The sequence below is a fragment of the Macrotis lagotis genome, chromosome 2 (assembly GCF_037893015.1).
Source record: "Macrotis lagotis isolate mMagLag1 chromosome 2, bilby.v1.9.chrom.fasta, whole genome shotgun sequence".
Taxonomy (NCBI): Eukaryota; Metazoa; Chordata; class Mammalia; order Peramelemorphia; family Peramelidae; genus Macrotis; species Macrotis lagotis.
The window spans coordinates 54,425,474-54,443,388 of NC_133659.1; the positions used below are offsets into that span (position 1 = coordinate 54,425,474).

At 38.8% G+C, this 17,915-nt stretch overlaps 1 protein-coding gene across 8 annotated transcripts in view; it reads left to right on the forward strand.

Moving 5' to 3' along the window:
• The window catches only part of UAP1 (UDP-N-acetylglucosamine pyrophosphorylase 1), a 44,067-nt gene that overhangs the window by 10,324 nt on the left and 15,828 nt on the right, over positions 1 to 17,915 (forward strand). For all 8 annotated transcript variants that reach the window (XM_074221859.1, XM_074221865.1, XM_074221866.1 and 5 more), the window contains 3 exons: positions 4,601 to 4,805; positions 6,248 to 6,423; positions 17,738 to 17,910. In XM_074221859.1, coding sequence (XP_074077960.1) covers positions 4,601 to 4,805; positions 6,248 to 6,423; positions 17,738 to 17,910 — 554 coding nt within the window. The remainder of the gene's footprint in view (positions 1 to 4,600; positions 4,806 to 6,247; positions 6,424 to 17,737; positions 17,911 to 17,915) is intronic.

Genomic DNA, 17,915 nt, shown 5'->3' on the forward strand with positions numbered 1-17,915 from the left:
CATAGTTGATATCTGTGGGGACCCAAGATAGGAATATAAGAGGTGGAGGTTGGGTACTGTGCTATAGAAAGCTAGGGACTTGGAAACCCCAGTAGAAGGTAGACTTTTGTGGCATGTGAGTCATAGCAAGTATTCAATTAAAAAATTTTTTTTGAGGAGGAATTACAAAGGATTAAAAATCAGGAACAACTTGGAAAAGTTGACTATGATCCAGGAGAAAAGGCTAGCACAAGGTGTTTTATACAACTGAAGGAGCCAATGTGAAAATTTGGGTAACTCTAAGGAGATAATTTGCAACTTAGGTTGAAGTAGATCCCATGGGTCTATGCAGAATAGACATTTAAACAATATTCCATAGTATTTATTAAAGTATTTGTATTATTGCCAGGCAGATTTGGCAGTGCAGTGAATGATAAATTGACAATGTATCCTTAATTGCTTCTAGATGGGAAATGCTTTTTTTAAGATATAAGGAGATACTTTAGATTTTATTTTCTCAGTGATTAGGGAACCCAAGAAATAATTGAGTAGAAGAGCAAGCGCTCTAGAAAGGAATACCAGAATGTTCAAGATTTGGGGCTTCTGGGAAGACTGAGATGGGAAGTCCCTCCATCAGTGAAACCACAGATCTGTATTTAAAAAAGAATGAATAATTGGCTCCAAAGTCTGTCTTTTAGCCCATTAGTGCCTGTTTAGTGAGCAGATTGGGAACTATCAAGCTCCATGTTTCCTCATCCCTTTTGTTTCTATCACAAGAGAACATCTTGAATTAATAAAGGACAGGATAGCATTGCACTAGAAATACAAGTTTTTCCTATTTGTTTTTATTTTTGGCCAGGAATTTGTTTTTCTTTTTCTTCTTCTTCTTCTTCTTCTTCTTCTTCTTCTTCTTCTTCTTCTTCTTCTTCTTCTTCTTCTTCTTCTTCTTCAGCAAGCATGCTCCACAGGGTGAGGAAACATTTTAAATTTCTTTAATTTCCTGTTTTGTTTTATAGATTGGTTTTGTAATTTAGTGTTTCAGAAACTCCTTTTTTAGTTACTAAGTTAATTGGGAATTTTAAAGTTTAAACCTCAGCTGGCTTTTCATGTAGACTGAAAAGCCAATGTTTGACTTTTTTTTAAGGTTTGGGAGCATTTCTTTTTCTTTGTAAGGGAAGAAGTCATAATGTTTAAAGGAACATTTCTTCTATGACTGAGGAATTTAGATCATGAAGGGTTTTATTGGCATTTAATCTTTGGTTTCTTACATCACTTGAGAAAGCTGGGGAAATTCTGAAGAGAAATAGGACTTCTCTCTGAGAAACAAAACTGAAGAAGCAAGCAGATCTCTTTTTTGGAGAAGAAAGGGGAGGAGGCAGCCAGAAGCCAAAGCAAAAGGGAGTCTTTAACAGTCCTGAAACTGTTTTATTTAAGAAAAAAAGAGGAAAAACTCCCTCTAGAACCAAGTTTTGATTTTAAAGGAAGCAAAATTAAGAATAATTAACAATTAGCAAAATATCTATAGTAAAAGAGTCTACCAGAAGTTAGGTGTAGATCAGGACCTTATACTTTAAGCTAAGATAAACTCCCAGTGACATATATAAACTCCCATATGACATATATAAAAGGTCACAGTAATGAATATATTAGTGGAGCAGGACAAACCCTTCTATTAGCACGAGTGATCCATTTCATCTTGTTCTCTCTAGTGGATTACTACCTCTGTAATCCCATTTTACCTGTCTTCCATTTCTCCCTGTTTACTGATTGCTTTCCTGCTGCCTATAAAAGTATTCCTATGACTTCCCCATTCTCAAAAAAACAAACAAACCCTAAATCCTCACTTGATCATCCAACCTCTATGTCTGTCATTCCATCTCTCTCCTCCTTTTTATGGCTCAAGTAGTTGAGAAGGTCACTGGGAATAGGTGCTTCCGCTTCCTTTCCTTTCATTGTCTTTTTAACTTTCTACACTCTGGATTCTAGCCTTTTTGTTTGATCAAAACTGCTCTCTCCAAAGTATGACCTCTTAATTGCCAAATCTAATGACTTTTCTTCAATCCTCATCCTTCTTGATCTCTTTGCAGCCCTTAAACACTCTCAATTGCCTTTTTTTAAAATGGTTTTTGCAAGGCAATAAGGTTAAGTGACTTTCCCAAAGTCACACAGCTAAGTAATTATTAAATGTCTGAGGCTGGTTTCAACTCAGGTCTTCTTGACCCCAGGGCTGGTGCTCTATCTACTGCGCCACCTAGCTGCCCCAGAATTGCCTTTTTCTTAGTAATTTCTTCTCTTTTCTAGTTCTTTTCCTACTTGTCTGAACACTCTTTCTCAGTGTCATTTTCCAAATCTTCATCCAGGTCATACCTAGTAATTGTACGTGTCTTTGACCTGGACTTTCTTCTTTTCTCCTTCTGTATTATTTAACTTAGTAATCTCATGGTCTTTCAGGGATTCTATATGCTAATAATGGTCAAATCTGCTTATCTGACCCTCACCTTTCTTCTGCCTTACAGTCTTGCATAGACTTCCTACAGGCATCTCAAATTGAAGGTTCCATAGACATCCTAAACTTAGTTTGACACAGGCTGTATTCATCTTTCCTCCTTTTTCCTGTTTTCCAACTCTTAAAATAGATAGGACTGTCATCCTCAGTCACCTCTGTTCCCAACCTGGGTGTCACTCTCAACTCCTTACTGTCACCCCCTTCCCACCATATCCAATCTTATGCCCTTTTGTACCTTGGCAGCATCTCTTGCATCTGCCCCTTTCTCTCCTCTTCACTGACACTGCTTCATCACCTCACACTTGGACTATCAGAGTAGCTGGTTATATCATCTGTTTGCCTCAAGTCTTTCCCCACTCTGGTCAATCTTCCACTCAGCTGTCAAATTGATTTTTCTACAGCACAGTTCTGACCACAGAACCCTTCTACTCCCTCTCAGCTCTAGGATCAAATAAAAATGCTTCACCTGGCATCCAAAACCCTTCTTCACCTGCCCCTCTGTCCTCCCCACCTTTCCATTCTTCTTGCAGCTTACCACCCCCCTCATACCCTGTGATCCAGTGACACTGACCTCCTTGCAGATTCTTGCACACAACACTGGTTTTGACCTCAGGCATTTTCACTGACCATCCCCTATGTCTGGAGCATTCTCTTCCTAATCTCTATCTCCTGAATTCCCTGGCTCTCTCAAAGTCTCAGCTGCAGTCTTACTTTCTACAGGAAACCTTTCTCTATCCCCCTTAATTTGAATGACTTTCCTCTGATGATTATCTCCCATCTTTTATCCTGTCCAAAGTTTGTTTGTACTTTGTCTCCCCCCATTAGAAAGTGAGCTCTTTGAGACCATGGATTCCTTCTCCCCACCCCCCCCCCATTTGTCCTTAGCACTTCATCCTATGCTTAGAATGTTGTGGGAGTTTAATGAACATTTATTGACAGACTGACTGATTTCCCCAGTAGCCAAAAGGTCAAAGGATAGGATAGATAATCCTCTAGGAAAGAAATCATTTTGGCCGAGTTGATCAAAAAAAGGAAAATGACAAGTATTGGAAAGGCTACAAGAAGCCAGGCACAGTAATGGACTGTTGGCAGAACTATTAATTGACTGATCCATTTTGGAAAGCAATTTGGAACTGTGCCCCAAAAGATACTAGACTGTGCATACCATTTACCCAACTATATCACCACTATATCCACCTCAAAAGAAATCAAAGAAAGAGGGGAAGGCCCTTTATATACCAAAAAACATACTTTTAGTAGCACTTTTTGAAGCATCCAAAGACCTGGAAAGTTAAGGGTATACCTAAGAATTAGGGAATGGCTAAACCAAATAAGGCATATGAATATCTCTAGCCTCTTTAATGTTAGTCCCTTCCCTACAAGATTATCCCCAATTTGTCCTGTACATCCCCCCCCATTAAACTATGAACTCCTTGAGAATAGGGAAGGGTTTTTACCTTTCTCCCTATCTCCAGCACTTAGTGTAGCATTTATTACTTGACTGTTGTGCTTTAAGAAATGATGAAAGCGATGACTTCAGAGAAATCTAGGAAGACTCACTAGTGAAGTGAGCAGAACATATTGGCATCAGTCTTGCCAAAAAAAAATTATTTGGAAAAACTTAAAAATTCTTATCTGTGCATTCACCAACCATGACTCTGGAGGACCTGAGTTGAAGGATGCCACCCACCTCCTGACTGAGGCGATGAACTCAAGACATAGAATGAAACATTTATTTTTGGAGAAGGTCAATATGGGAATTTATTTTACTTCATTATGCATTTTAGTTACTAGGATTCTTTTTTTCTTTTTCCTTTCTCAGTGGGGATGGTGAGGTGGGAGGGAGAGAAATGAAAATAGGAAATCTGTCATACTTGAAGCATGACTTCTCATTCAGTTAAATGACTTTAGTAAGAAAAGCTTAAAAATGCAATTCTGCTAATTTCTAATGATTCATATGAGATCATGCTCCTGAGATCCTGTTGTCACCTGCATATGTGTGTTGGATATGAGAATAGTTGATAAAAAAAAGTTCAATCCTTAAGGACAGAAACAACTCCTGCAGATGGACAACTTTGGGACCAGTCAGTATCAATCCATGTTTTTCTCTTTTAGGATTTCTTCAGATTTCCCAAAACAAAGTGGCAGTTCTTCTCCTGGCTGGTGGCCAGGGAACAAGACTTGGTGTGGCATATCCCAAAGGAATGTATGATGTGGGTTTGCCATCGCATAAAACTCTCTTCCAGATCCAAGCTGAGCGCATTTTGAAGCTACAACAACTAGTTGAAAAACATCACGGCAGCCAGTGCACCATTCCTTGGTAAAACGGCCTTGGCTAGCAATCATTTCTTAATATAGGTTGGTTTGTGAGATTCAAAATGTATGTTGATTGTAGTAACCAGATATATTGCCTGTCCTTTGTGGAAGAAAGGGGCATTAAGTTTGCCATCCACATTTCATTAGTCATTGTGGCTTCAAAAAGTGATGCACTTCTGTTTTTTGAACACCCTGCCTAGAGTTAGGAATAAGAAAGAAAATTCATTATGTCAAAGATTAATAGGGATTGAGTAGAGGTCAGCTATCCTAGATAAAGGTGATTTCTTAATGGGAACATTTTGTCACATGTAAATGTGACAAAAAGATTCTTTACCTTAGAGAATTTACCATAGGTGCTTTATAAATAGGATATTGTAAACTAAATTCATTTTACACTCCATTTTTCCATGTGACCTATAAATTGAAGGAGGTACTTTGCTGTCATTTGCAAGTGTCTTCTTCCTGTACTTTAAGGATGAAAAATAATTTCTTCAAGTTAACAATAGTTTGATTACCTTAACACCAGATTTATTTTTTCCAGCACTTCTCCTTTTTGATAAAATTGAAACAGGGAAAACTGAGTTTCTTTATTTCTTTCTGCTTTTATAAACCACATTAATGCAACTAAAACCACATTTTTCTGTTTGAGTTTTTGAATTGCATCTGCCTGTATATATGAGTTTCCAGACTTCCTAGATTGTAGTATTTGTTTCAGTATTTTCTTGGAAATACCCCTGCTAGGATCCTCTGACATACACTTACTATTCCATGTTGATGGCAATTGTTAGTGTGGATTGAATATTTTTCTGTTGTTCTAATGTGTGTCCATCACAGAAAATGGTAAGGTAGAGGATTATTCATTATTTTATATTTGCAAAGTCAGTGGAAGTGTTAAGAGAATATTTCTAATTTCATTACAAAATTTTTATAAAAAATTCTGTAGTTGAACATATTACTGAATGTTGTTTTATTCTTTTTATTTATTTTTATTTAGGTTTTTTTTTTTTGCAAGGCAAATGGGGTTAAGTGGCTTGCCCAAGGCTGTGTCTGAGGCTGGATTTGAACTCAGATCCTCCTGACTCCAGGGCCAGTGCTCTATCCACTGCGCCACCTAGCTGCCCCTTATTCTTTTTATTTCTGTAGAATGTCTCACAGTGACTTAGAATACATATCATAAAATATATGCTAAGGTGCTCTAAGAATTTTAGAAATGTATCTTGATTCCATTTCATAGCACAGTTTCAGTCCTGGATTACTTGAAGAAATGTATTGAGGATAGCATGTGCTTATCAGGAACTGTCTCCTAATAGGAACTATCTAGAATGAAATTTAAGGAGACCAAAATAGTCTAGTCCAAATTCTGCTGTAGTCAGTGCAGGGGACAGTCCTCCTCTTGTCTACTTCATAAACAATCATGATCTTTGGACTTTTCTTCTGTCTTATCAGGTACATTATGACCAGTGGCAGGACAATGGAATCTACAAAGGAGTTTTTTGCAAAGCACAAGCACTTTGGTTTAAAAAAGGAGAATATAATCTTTTTTCAACAAGGAATGCTACCAGCAATGCAGTTTGATGGAAAAATTATTCTGGAAGAGAAGAGCAAAGTTTCCATGGCTCCAGGTCTGTGTTGACCATTATCTTAATGTAATTAGAGACCCTCATGATCTGAATAATCAAACTCCAATTAACTTACTAAGCCATAATTGTTCTCTAAGGTAAAAATGAATCCTGTTCTGATAATACTTTTTTAAATAAAGCTGATCATTAGGAATGATCTTCAAAGGACTTATTTCTTTAAAAATGAAAAAATATAAATTGCCTGTTAAATGAAGATGTTTGCATAATCACCCAATAGATTTTTTTTTGGCAAGGCAGTGGGATAAGTGACTTGCCCAAGGCCACACAGCTAACTATTAAGTGTCTGAGGTTGGATTTGAACTCAGGTCCTCCTGACTTCCAGGGCTGGTGTTCTAGCCACTGTGCCACCTAGCTGCCCCCACCCAATAGTTTTGAGATTTGTTGTAGAGTTTTATTCTTAAAAACTCACAACCAATCTTTCTTTTTTATCATTGGTATCATTGTTATTGGAATATCTTTCAAAACATTTTTTGTGGGGCGGCTAGGTGGCACAGTGGATAGAGCACCAGCTCTGGAGTCAGGAGTACCCGAGTTCAAATCCAGGCTCAGACACTTAATAATTACCTATCTGTGTGGCCTTGGGCAAGCCACTTGACCCTGCTTGCCTTGCAAAAACCTAAAAAAACCCCCATTTTTTGGGATTTTTTTTTCATTAAATGTTAAGAAATGGCTTATGGATGTGAGAAGTCATATATGACTATATAGATATTACAGAACTGTGAAGGGATAATGAAACCTCTTGAGACATTTCTATTATTATTTGAAAGGGATTACTTAGCCCCATAGTTCCCTATTCTCCCATCCCCCAGCCCTGCCTCATACAGGTACCATCTAGTGGTAGACAGACCCATGACCTTGATCCTTTGGTTCTCTTAGGATAAGCCTCGATTGAAAGATCTGCAAATGACTAGACTCCAGCTAATCCCTGGGATTGAGAGGTATCTAAATGATATTCAGGGTTCTATGGAATACAACAAAGTATAGCCCAAATTCTGCTATAATCAATGCAGGGACAGTCTTCTTGTCTACTTCATAGAGAATCATGATTTTGGGATATTTCTTCTGTCCTTCCAGGTACATTATGACCAGTGGCAGGACAATGGAATATATTAGGTAATACAGTAATGTATTAGAAAAAAACTTCAAAAGTAGAATGGGTTGCCTTGGGAGATAAATTCCTATTCATTGAGGTATTCAAGCAGAAGCTGGATGATCACTTCATGCGGATGCTCTAGTCTAGGGGAAATTTTGCGAAGGTGGCCTAGATTGTCTCCTATGTTTCTTTCCAATTAATGAGAGCTTTTAGTAGCTCACACACAACCCGTAATGAAGATGATACACAGTAATTATTTTTTAATTAATTAATTAATTTCTTTTTTATTTTTGTACAAACAATGTTTGTATACATTACTAAAATATTTTTGCTTAAGAATAAACATAAAACCCCTTCCCCCAAAAATATAGACCTGCAAGCAATAAAGTAAAGGGGAGAGAGAAAAATTAAAATAATAATAATAATAATAATAATAATAATAATAATAATAATAATAATAATAATAATAAGTATGGCCAGGTGGCGCAGTAGATAGAGCACCAGCCCTGGAGCCAGGAGCACCTGAGCCCAAATCCAGCCCCAGACACCCAACAATCACCCAGCTGTATGACCCTGTGCAAGCCACCCCAACCCCATTGCCCTACAAAAACCAAAAAAAGACCCAAAATAAAATAAAATAGTAATAATAGTAGGGGTGGCTAGGTGGCAGACAGATCACTAGTCCTTGAGCCAGGAGCACCCAGGTCCAAATCCGGCCTCAGACACCCAACAATCACCCAGCTGTGCGGCCCTAGGCAGGCCACCCAGCACCATTTGCCCTGCAACCCCCCCCAAAATAATAATAATAATAATAAAAAATGTGCTTCAGTCTGTGTTCCAACACCACCAGCTCTGTCACGGGTGGATCACATTCTTTATGATAAGTCCATCACAAAAGTTACTTCCATATTTTTCCACTGTTGCCATTGCTGATCGCAACTCCCTCCATTTGTACTTTTCTACTACCATGTACTATATTTTCTCTCTCCTTTCATTCTGTTTCTGCTGTAGGGTCACTGAGTGGCGCAGCAGACAAATCCCCAGCCCTGGGGCCAAGAGGCCCCGAGCCAACATACCACCCCTTAGTCCCAGCATCCACCCAGCACCATGGTCCTGGACAGGCCATCCAATCCCAGCTCCTTGCAAGAAGTAAAAAAGAAAATGTGTTATATCTTGACCACTCTCCCCCACGGTCCATCCTCTTCTCTATCACTCACATCCCCCCTTCCCCCTGTCCCCCTTCCTCTCCTTCTTACTCCAGATGTCTATACCCCATTGAGTATATATGCTGTTTCCTCTCCTAACCACCTCTGATGAGAGCGAAGATTCCCCTATTCCCCCTCGCCTTCCCCCCTTCCATATCTTATAATAGCTCATTGTAATAAAGAAAAATCTTGTTATATGAAATATCTTAACCTATTGCAATATCTTGAAATATCTTAACCTATTGCAATATCTTGAAATATCTTAACCTATTTCTTTCTCCCATTATATTTCCCCTTTATCTTTTGACTCCATTTTTACACCACAATATATCTTCGAATTCAGCTTTCTCCTGTGCTTCATCTATAAAAGCTCCTTCTACCTGCTCTATTAAATGAGAAAGTTCATATGAGTATTATCAGTGTCATTTTCTATGCAAGAATACATGCACTTCATCATCATTAAGTCCCTCATATTTTCCCCTTCTCCAGTCTCTATTTTTCACCTGAGTCCTGTATTTGAAGATCGAACTTTCTGTTCAGCTCTGGCCATTCTAATACGAACATTTGAAATTCCCCTAGTTCATTGAAAGTCCATCTTTTTCCCTGGAAGAGGATGTTCAGTTTTGCTGGGTAGTTGATTCTCTGTTGTATTCTAAGCTCTTTTGCCTTCCGGAATATTATATTCAAAGCCCTACAAGCTTTTAATGTAGTTGCTGCTAAGTCCTGTGAGATCCTGATTGCAGCTCCATGATATTTGAATTGTGTCCCTCTGGCTGCTTGTAATATTTTCTCTGACTTGGGAATTCTGGAACTTGGCTATAATATTCCTGGGGGGTTGTTTTTTTGGATCTCTTTCTTGGGGAGATCAGTGGATTCTCTCCATTTCTATTTTGCCCTCTCCTTCTAGGATATCAGGGCAATTTTCCTGTGGTAATTCTTTGAAAATGATGTCAAGGCTCTTTCCTGATCATGACTTTCAGGTATTCCATTAATTTTTAAATTATCTTTCCTAAATCTGTTTTCCATATCAGTTGTTTTTTCAATTAGATGTTTTACCTTTTCTTCTAATTTTTCATTCTTTTGGTTTTGAAGTATTGTGTCCCAATTTCTCATAAAATCAGCAAACTCCTTCAGTTCCATTCTTTGTCTGAAGGATTTGTTTTCCTCAGAGAGCTTTCTTATCTCTTTTTCCATCTGACCAATTCTGCTTTTTAAAGCATTCTTCTCCTCAACTTCTTGAACTGTTTTATCCATTTGACCTATGCTAGTTTTTAACATGTTATTTTCTTCAGCATTTTTTTTGGATCTCTTTGACTACGCTGCTGATTTCTTTTTCATGTTTTCCCTGCATCTCTCTCAATTCTTTTCTCAGTTTTTCTTCTATTTCCCTCACTTGATTTTCAAAGTCTGTCACAGTCTGATCCCAATTTCTGTTTTTCTTGGAGTCTTTAGATGAAGAAGCTTGTGCTTCCTCATCTTCAGATTGAGTGTTTTGATCCTTCTTGGGATCGCAGGCAAAGTATTTCTCAATGGTGTTCCTCTTTTTTTCTCTGTTTACTCATCTCTCCAGCCTGTGCCTGGTTTTGGGGTGCTTCCTGAGCTTTTGAGTATTTTTGGGACACCCCCCCCGACATGTATCTCCATGTGTGAGATTCTGTCTTCCCTCCTGTTCTGTGAATGACCATAAGTGTCCCCCTCTGCCACGGGGCTGAGGTGGGGGGGGCCTGCTGTTATATGGGGGGGGGGGGTCTAGACTGCGATCAGGATCTGAATGTAGTCAGAACCTCAGAGTCCTGTTGTAGCTTGCTTTACCTTGTGGCCCACATTCGACGACCTCCCTCCTGGAGGGGAGCTGAGAATAAGGAGTCAAGCCACACTGCCTTATGCCTCCAGCTCAGTTTTATTACTTCTTAGCTATTACATATATACTTTTAGGTCTTCCGGTGTAGAACAAAGAATAATTGAGGGAATGGTTGTGCACAAGAGGTGTATACGTGCAGTGTCTTGCATTACAGGATAAGGGGTTATGTTAGGGAGGAGGTGATGAAACACAGCTGTGTCTTGTGCCCTTGGTCTGTGGGGCGGAATGTCCAGCTCCCAAGGACTCTGGAGCACCTTATCTCTCAGGGCAGCGTGCCAGCTCCTGCCAGGTGGCGGTCCATTACAATAGTCTGTGTTCCCACAGAGTCCTGTTCCAGGGACAGAGGACAGAGCTCGGCAATCTCTCTCCATTCCTGTCCCTGGGCTCAGCACTCATGTCCTGGGGGCTCCTGCTTATTAGGCTTCTGGTTCCTGGATCTGGGCTGCTCGCTGTGTGCCCTGAGGGCTGGGCTTCAGGTGCTGGCTCTGGCAGAGGTCCCCTGCTGATCCCCCAAGTTGTGCCCGGTGCTCCCCAGGGTGTAGTTCAGGAAACTGCCCGCGCTGCTGTGAGCTGGGGCTCCCAGCACCCTTGGGCTGCCTCTGAGAGGCTGAAGTTCCTGCGTTCTGGTGTGCTACCCCTCTGACTCTGTGGAGCTGAGCCTTTCTGCTCTTTTCCAGGTTACTTTGGGTTGGAGAACTGCCTCACTGGATCCCTCTGTGGTTCTGTACCTCAAAATTGTAGTTAGAGTCCTTAGCTTATAAATTTTGTTTGAGAGCACCTAAGAGACAGTCCTCTCCTGTCGCCATCTTGGCTCTGTCCCCACAGTAATTCTTTTTTTTTTTTTTGTTTAGGTTTTTGCAAGGCAATAGGGTTAAGTGGCTTGTCCAAGGCCACACAGCTAGGTAATTATTAAGTGTCTGAGACGGGCTTTGAACCCAGGTACTCCTGATTCCAGGGCTGGTGCTCTATCCACTGCGCCACCTAGCCGCCGCCCCCCCCAGTAATTCTTAAGGAAAAATAATAGGTAAGAGAATCAGGAAGGATACCTAGGGGGATCATTGCATTGAGTATGAGTAATGAAACAAGGCTAACTTGAATTTTTAACACATGAAAGTTAAATGGATCTTTTACGTATCATCAAGATTTGGTGGGGTGGCACTTATGAATAGAACAGTCATATAATAAATGGAGTCAATCAGCCTAGATTCTTAAGCAAGTATATTATAACTATTTGGTAACTGAACCAGAGGTTGTTAGCCTGTTAGAGATCATTTTGGAGATGAAAAAGGGGAGGGGGAGGGTGTTATTATTTATGGCAAGATTAGCTGAAGAAATGCATAGTACGTTCCTGAGACAGATATTAAGACTAGCATAGAGGAAAAAGTCTTTGCTTCTACAGAAATCTGATAAAAGTCTTATTCTGTGAAAAGCTTTGATTTAATTCTTCGCTTACTGGTTTTTATCTCTAAAGGTTGAAAAAATAACTCTGCCTACTTCCCTGGGCTTAAAGCTGACCAGCAGGAGAAGAGTAATCTTTGGAATCAAAATAGCCACATTATCCTAGAGTAGGGAAGGAAGAGAATGCTTAGCCTCAACTTGTGCCTGAGACTTTTAGAAAATACATTTCATAAAGATGAGAAGAAAGAGGGGCAGCTAGGTGGCGTAGTGGATAGAGCACCAGCCCTGGAGTCAGGAGTACCTGGGTTCAAATCCCGTCTCAGACACTTAATAATTACCTAGCTGTGTGGCCTTTGGCAAGCCACTTAACCCCTTTGCCTTGCAAAAACCTAAAAAAGAAAAAAAAAGATGAGAAGAAAGCTAATTGTGATAACTTGGACTGAGATTCTGAAAGGGAAGAAGGCTCCTGGAGTCTGAAAAGCTTTAATTAATGAAATTCTGGTAACATTGATAGAAATTATTTTAATGACTCCTTCTAAGGAAAGCATTGTGTCTCTCTGAGCTTGGATTGTAAAAGAAAGCATGCAAAGTGTAGAAAGCAGGTCCCAGGCCCTCTAGCGACCTACAGAAATGTGGTATTCAATGTTAATGGGTTTTTCAATTAAAGTTCCCTGTCCCCAAAAATGTTCAAATAAGGCCACTCACCAACTGTGTTAGAGATGTTGTGACAGGGATGCTTTAACTGAGTAATACTGTAATAATGTAAGATTCTGTGATTCTAGTTTTTCTCTGACAAAGCCATTAGGGCCTAGAAGGTTCTGTTTGGTTCTTGCCATCTTAGGAGATTCTCTCAAGCAAACTCATTAGAGTTTTTAATAGAATGCTCTCTTCACAACCTCTCAGTGCTCCAGGAAGATCCCTAAGACTAGGAGCTATAGAAAGGTTCCAGCTTTCATTAGAAGAGGGAGTTTCTTTATCTGGACATTCCCTCCATTAATTATATCACAGGCAGATAGTCAGCTTCAACTTCTCCAGGCAAAGCTCCATTGTGGTCGTTCAGCTTTTCTCACGTAGCACAAAGGAACCCTTCAGTGTTGATGAGGAGCCAGTTTTGGAACAGCCCCAGGGGTAGTCATGTTCTGAGGCTGGTTTGCAGATGCTCTTCATATTGCAACATGGCACATAAAGTCGTTTCTGTGGAATTAATTTTCCCATAATATTCATTGAATTTCATGTTTTCATGGAGCCATGTAATGATATTAGGCAATGTAAATAATTGTAACTGGAGCTAGCCTTACTTTCCTGGTCTTCTTCTTCTTTGAATTGGAGGATTGTAGCTATAGAGCAGGGAAAAAAAACCTCAGAGGCTATCTGATCTAACTTCTCATAAGGGGAACCAAAATTCTAGGGAGCTTGCTTACAATCATCCAGATAATGGGCAGAAGAATTTGAATTTATGCTTTGACCACAGAGCCATTGTTTTCCCCATTGGAATATGCTGTAGTTTCCCATTAGTTAATCACTCATTTTCTAATTCCAGGATTGGATCTCAGTCCTAGATCAATAAATTTGGCTTGGTAAAAGTTGTAAAGTTTTTGGTAAAAAAAAATTGTTCAAACTTTAGATAATCCTTACATCCAGTTCCTCACTTTCTTTAGCTTCCCCAACAAGTTCTTGGTCCTAGGCTGAGACCTTCTTTCTCAGGGTTGTCCCTCTCTCCTCTCAGACCCTCTGACCTGGGGAATAATGCTATTGCTCTTGTCCCTAGAGGAGTGAGATGGTGATCTCATTGCCCATCCCAAGAATCCAGCAGTATGAAAACTTTTTGAGGGCAGGAAATGTTGTAGTTTTTATCTTCAAAGCCATTGTTCTGGGATTATGGTAGCCTAATAATTAATACAGTATCTATATAATAGGATAGTAAATGTCTGTGGAGTTATAAATCCTTCCCTTTGGGTTTCAGGCTATCTTTCCCACCTGAAATATAGCTAACCTATGTATTTCCTAGGGGTCTTGGTGTTCCATCCTTTGGAAGCTCCCTCTTTTCTCAATAGTCTGTCTTCCTAGCCTATCTATACCCAGTGGGTCTTATTCTTTGAATATTGTACATTTTGTCCCAAGTTTCCCTTTTGTTATGGGTCATCTAGCTATCAATACATGGAGACCAAGTTAGCATGATTCCCCTTTCACCTTATTCTTTATATCCTACCACCTACATGGTGATTCCTTTCTGTTTATCTGTTGAAATAATCTACTCTGAACTTTTTTCTCCAAGTTTAATTTGTTCAGGATCCTCATTGCTAGCACTGTGCTAACTGATAATTGCTATGTCCAATTAACATTGGATAATTCTGTTTGACCCTTCTCTCCCTCTTACCCCCCACATCCACCTCTAAGGTGGTTATTATTTTTCCCAATTGATATTTTTATTTTTCTAATTACATGTTTGAAAATTTTTCTACATTCATCCATGTACATATACATATTTATAAGATACATAATTTTCTTCCACCCTCCCTTCCTAGCCCCATCCCCTCAATGGTTAACAGTCTCAACATTATATATACATATTTGTGTTTAATATGTTTACAAATTAGTCATTTTCTGTATGAATAATGGGGACTAAGGGAAAAGAAAAAATCACGAGATAGGAAAGACTTAAGAAAAATTTTTAAAAAGTAAAGTTAATGTTCATTCATATTTATTAGTTTATTTTTGGTTTTGTTTTGCTTTTCTTCCCCTGGATGGGGATAGCATTGTACATAGCTGGTCTCTGGACTACTGAGAAGATCTACATCCATCAAGGTTGATCAACTTGTTATGTTGTTATTAATACGTGCATTGTTTTCTTGGTTCTGCTCCCTTGGCTCAGCGTCAATTCCTATAATTCATTCCATGCTTCTAGAATCCAACCAATCATGGTTTCTTATAGAACAATGATAGTCCATAACATTCATGTACCATAACTTGTTCGGCCATTCTCCAGTTGATGGGCATCCCATCAATTTCTAATTCTTTGACACCAAAGAAGAGCTGCTATGAATATTATATAACATGTGGAACTTCTCCCATTTTTTATTTCTTCTAGATATGGACATAGTATTGGTATTGTTGAGTCAAAGGGAATGAAAAGTTTTATTGCTCTTTGGGCATAGTTCCATGTTGTTCTCCAGAATGGTTGGATCAGTTCACAACTCCACCAACAATGTATTAATATCCTAATCCTCTCACCACCATTTCTCTAGTATTGATCATTTTTCCTTTTTGTCATCTTTGTGAAGTAGACCTCATAGTTGTTTTAATTTGCATTTCTCAGTAATGATTTGGGGCATTTTTTCATATGATTTTATATATGGCTTTAATTTCTTCATTTGAAACTGCCTGTTTATATCCTTTGACCATTTATCAATTGGGGAATGACTTGTAACCTTATAAATTTGATTCAATTGCCTGTATATTATAGAAATGAGACCTTTATAAGATGAGAATATTTTTTCAAATTGTGAATTTCACATGAACTGCACATAGATATGTGCTTGGACATATATTTCTTCCTTGTTCCCAAACAAACAGGGTAGAATTGTATTGCTGCATACAGATGCTTGTGCCCCTACCACCATCAACCCCATTCCCCTATTTCTCCATCCAGGGATTAAATGAGTTTGACAAAAGAAACTATTAGTTAGTAACTGAGCCAAAATTAAGAATTTAGGTGTCTTATCTACCCTTTCAGGATACTTTCCACTGTACCACTCACATTCCCTGATCATATGTTTGGCATGTTTGGTTTTGGTGTTCTGATGATAGATAGACATACCTGGGATAAAGGGTGACTATTGCCTCTGAGTGGTCCTGTTTTCTCTGAAAGAGTAATATAAATAATAATCATTGATATTTGATGGAGTACTTTAAGACTTGCAAAGCATTTTAAATATGTTATCTTGCTTGATCTTCATAATAACCTTATGAAATAGCTGCTATCTTCATGCCCATGGAGGAGATGAACTAGTAAATGACCTGCCAAGGTTAAACGGGTAGGAGCTCTTTGAGGTGGTGTTTCCACCGAGGGTTTCCAGGTTTTAAGGTCTGCACTTTGTCCACTGTCCCATGTTGTCCTTTCAGGAGCCTGAGCATCTGGAAGTCTTCACTGTCTCTAGGGAAGCCTCTATGTCACCCAGTTGTATTTGCCCTAGTGTGAATGTCCTCTGTGACAGTGGAGAGCACCTTTGTTATTCTCAGTTTTATCCTTTGCTTGATATTATTGCCTATTGGTGATATGCTTCCTATTGGAAGCCTTTAAAGTTTACATTTTTGCTCTTGTGAATGTGGATTAAAAAAATCAACAAATCACAGCTTTTAGTTTATAGACTGTGAAGAAAAAATCCTATCTATTCTCTTCTGTTTACATTAGAGAAACCCTCAATAGGTACAAAGTAAGGATTCGCATAAAGATTTTATAGTTGTACTCTATACCTAATAATTCTCAATAGTCTCTACTTTATATTGAGAGAGGCAGCATGATGCAGCAGAAAAAAAGGGCTTGGAGTCAGGAGACCTGGGTTCTCATCCTACCCCAGGATTTATTTTATTAACTGTATTTCCATGGTTGCATTGTTTAACCACTAAGAAACTTAGCTTCTTGAGGCAGCTAGGTGGCTTGGTGGATAGAGCACCAGCCCTGGAATCAGGAGGACCTGAGTTCAAATCCGGCCTCAGACACTTAATAATTACCTTTCAAATCCGGCCTCAGACACTTAATAATTACCTGTGTGACCCTGGGCAAGTCACTCAACCCCACTGCCTTAAATAAAATAAAAAAAGAAACTTAGCTTCTTCATCTATAAAGGGAAGAAAATGATTCACCTACCTCTTAGGGTTGTTGTGGGAAAAGTGTTTTGCATGTCTTTATATTCTGTATAAAGGTGAGTTCTTGCTGTTAGAATAGAATATTTTTCTTCATTTTCTTTAGAACTTAATTTTTGACTGTCTTGATCTTTATATCATAATCTGAGGAAGCTTATTGATATGTTCTTATATCTCCCCTCCCTCTAACAAAAGGAATAAAAATGGACTGCTGGTGGGTGGATTAATTGGTGGCAGAAAGACCTAAATCTTTTCTTGGAGGGGTGGTTTAGATTTTGACGATCCCATATAGTGTGGCCATTATTTGTGAAAAGATATTGAAAGGTCACCTGCAACTTTGTAATAAGAAATAATATGTGAAAACTACACAAGCAACACCCTGGGTGGTGGGAACCTTTAAAAGATGCCAGTTTATTTCCATTTTCATTCTTTAGGTAAAGTACAATAGTTTGATTGATTGGTAAGTAACTTTGAGTGATACCTTTTAAATATTTATATTTCTGAGGTTGAAGAACGTGTCTTTGGGGCTATAATTTCACAATTGCCTTATGTCAGGGAGTTATTAATAGAACCTGAGATCATATGAAATAATGTTTACTTTTTAAAAGAATGTGGTATTTTACCATTTTGTTAAATAAGATATACTTGAGGCAATGGAATAAAGAAAAGGGGCAGAAAATCCAAGTTAATTAGATGATATCTTGGTATTTTAGTTAAACATTATCATCTAGCATTTGACTTCTTTCCCTTTGGAATATTTGAATTTGCAATGTGAAACTGTGATTTTCAGAAGTCCTTTTACCAGCTTAGGAACACATACTTTTGGGGGAATATTTTGGGCACTTTGGTTCATTATTGAAATGTTTTACTTCTTAGATGGGAATGGTGGTCTTTACCGAGCTCTTGCAGCCCATGGCATTATGGAAGATATGGAGAAAAGGGGCATTTGGGGAATCCATGTCTACTGTGTTGATAACATCTTGGTGAAGGTGGCAGACCCACGTTTCATTGGATTCTGCATTCAAAAGGGAGCAGACTGTGGAGCAAAGGTAAT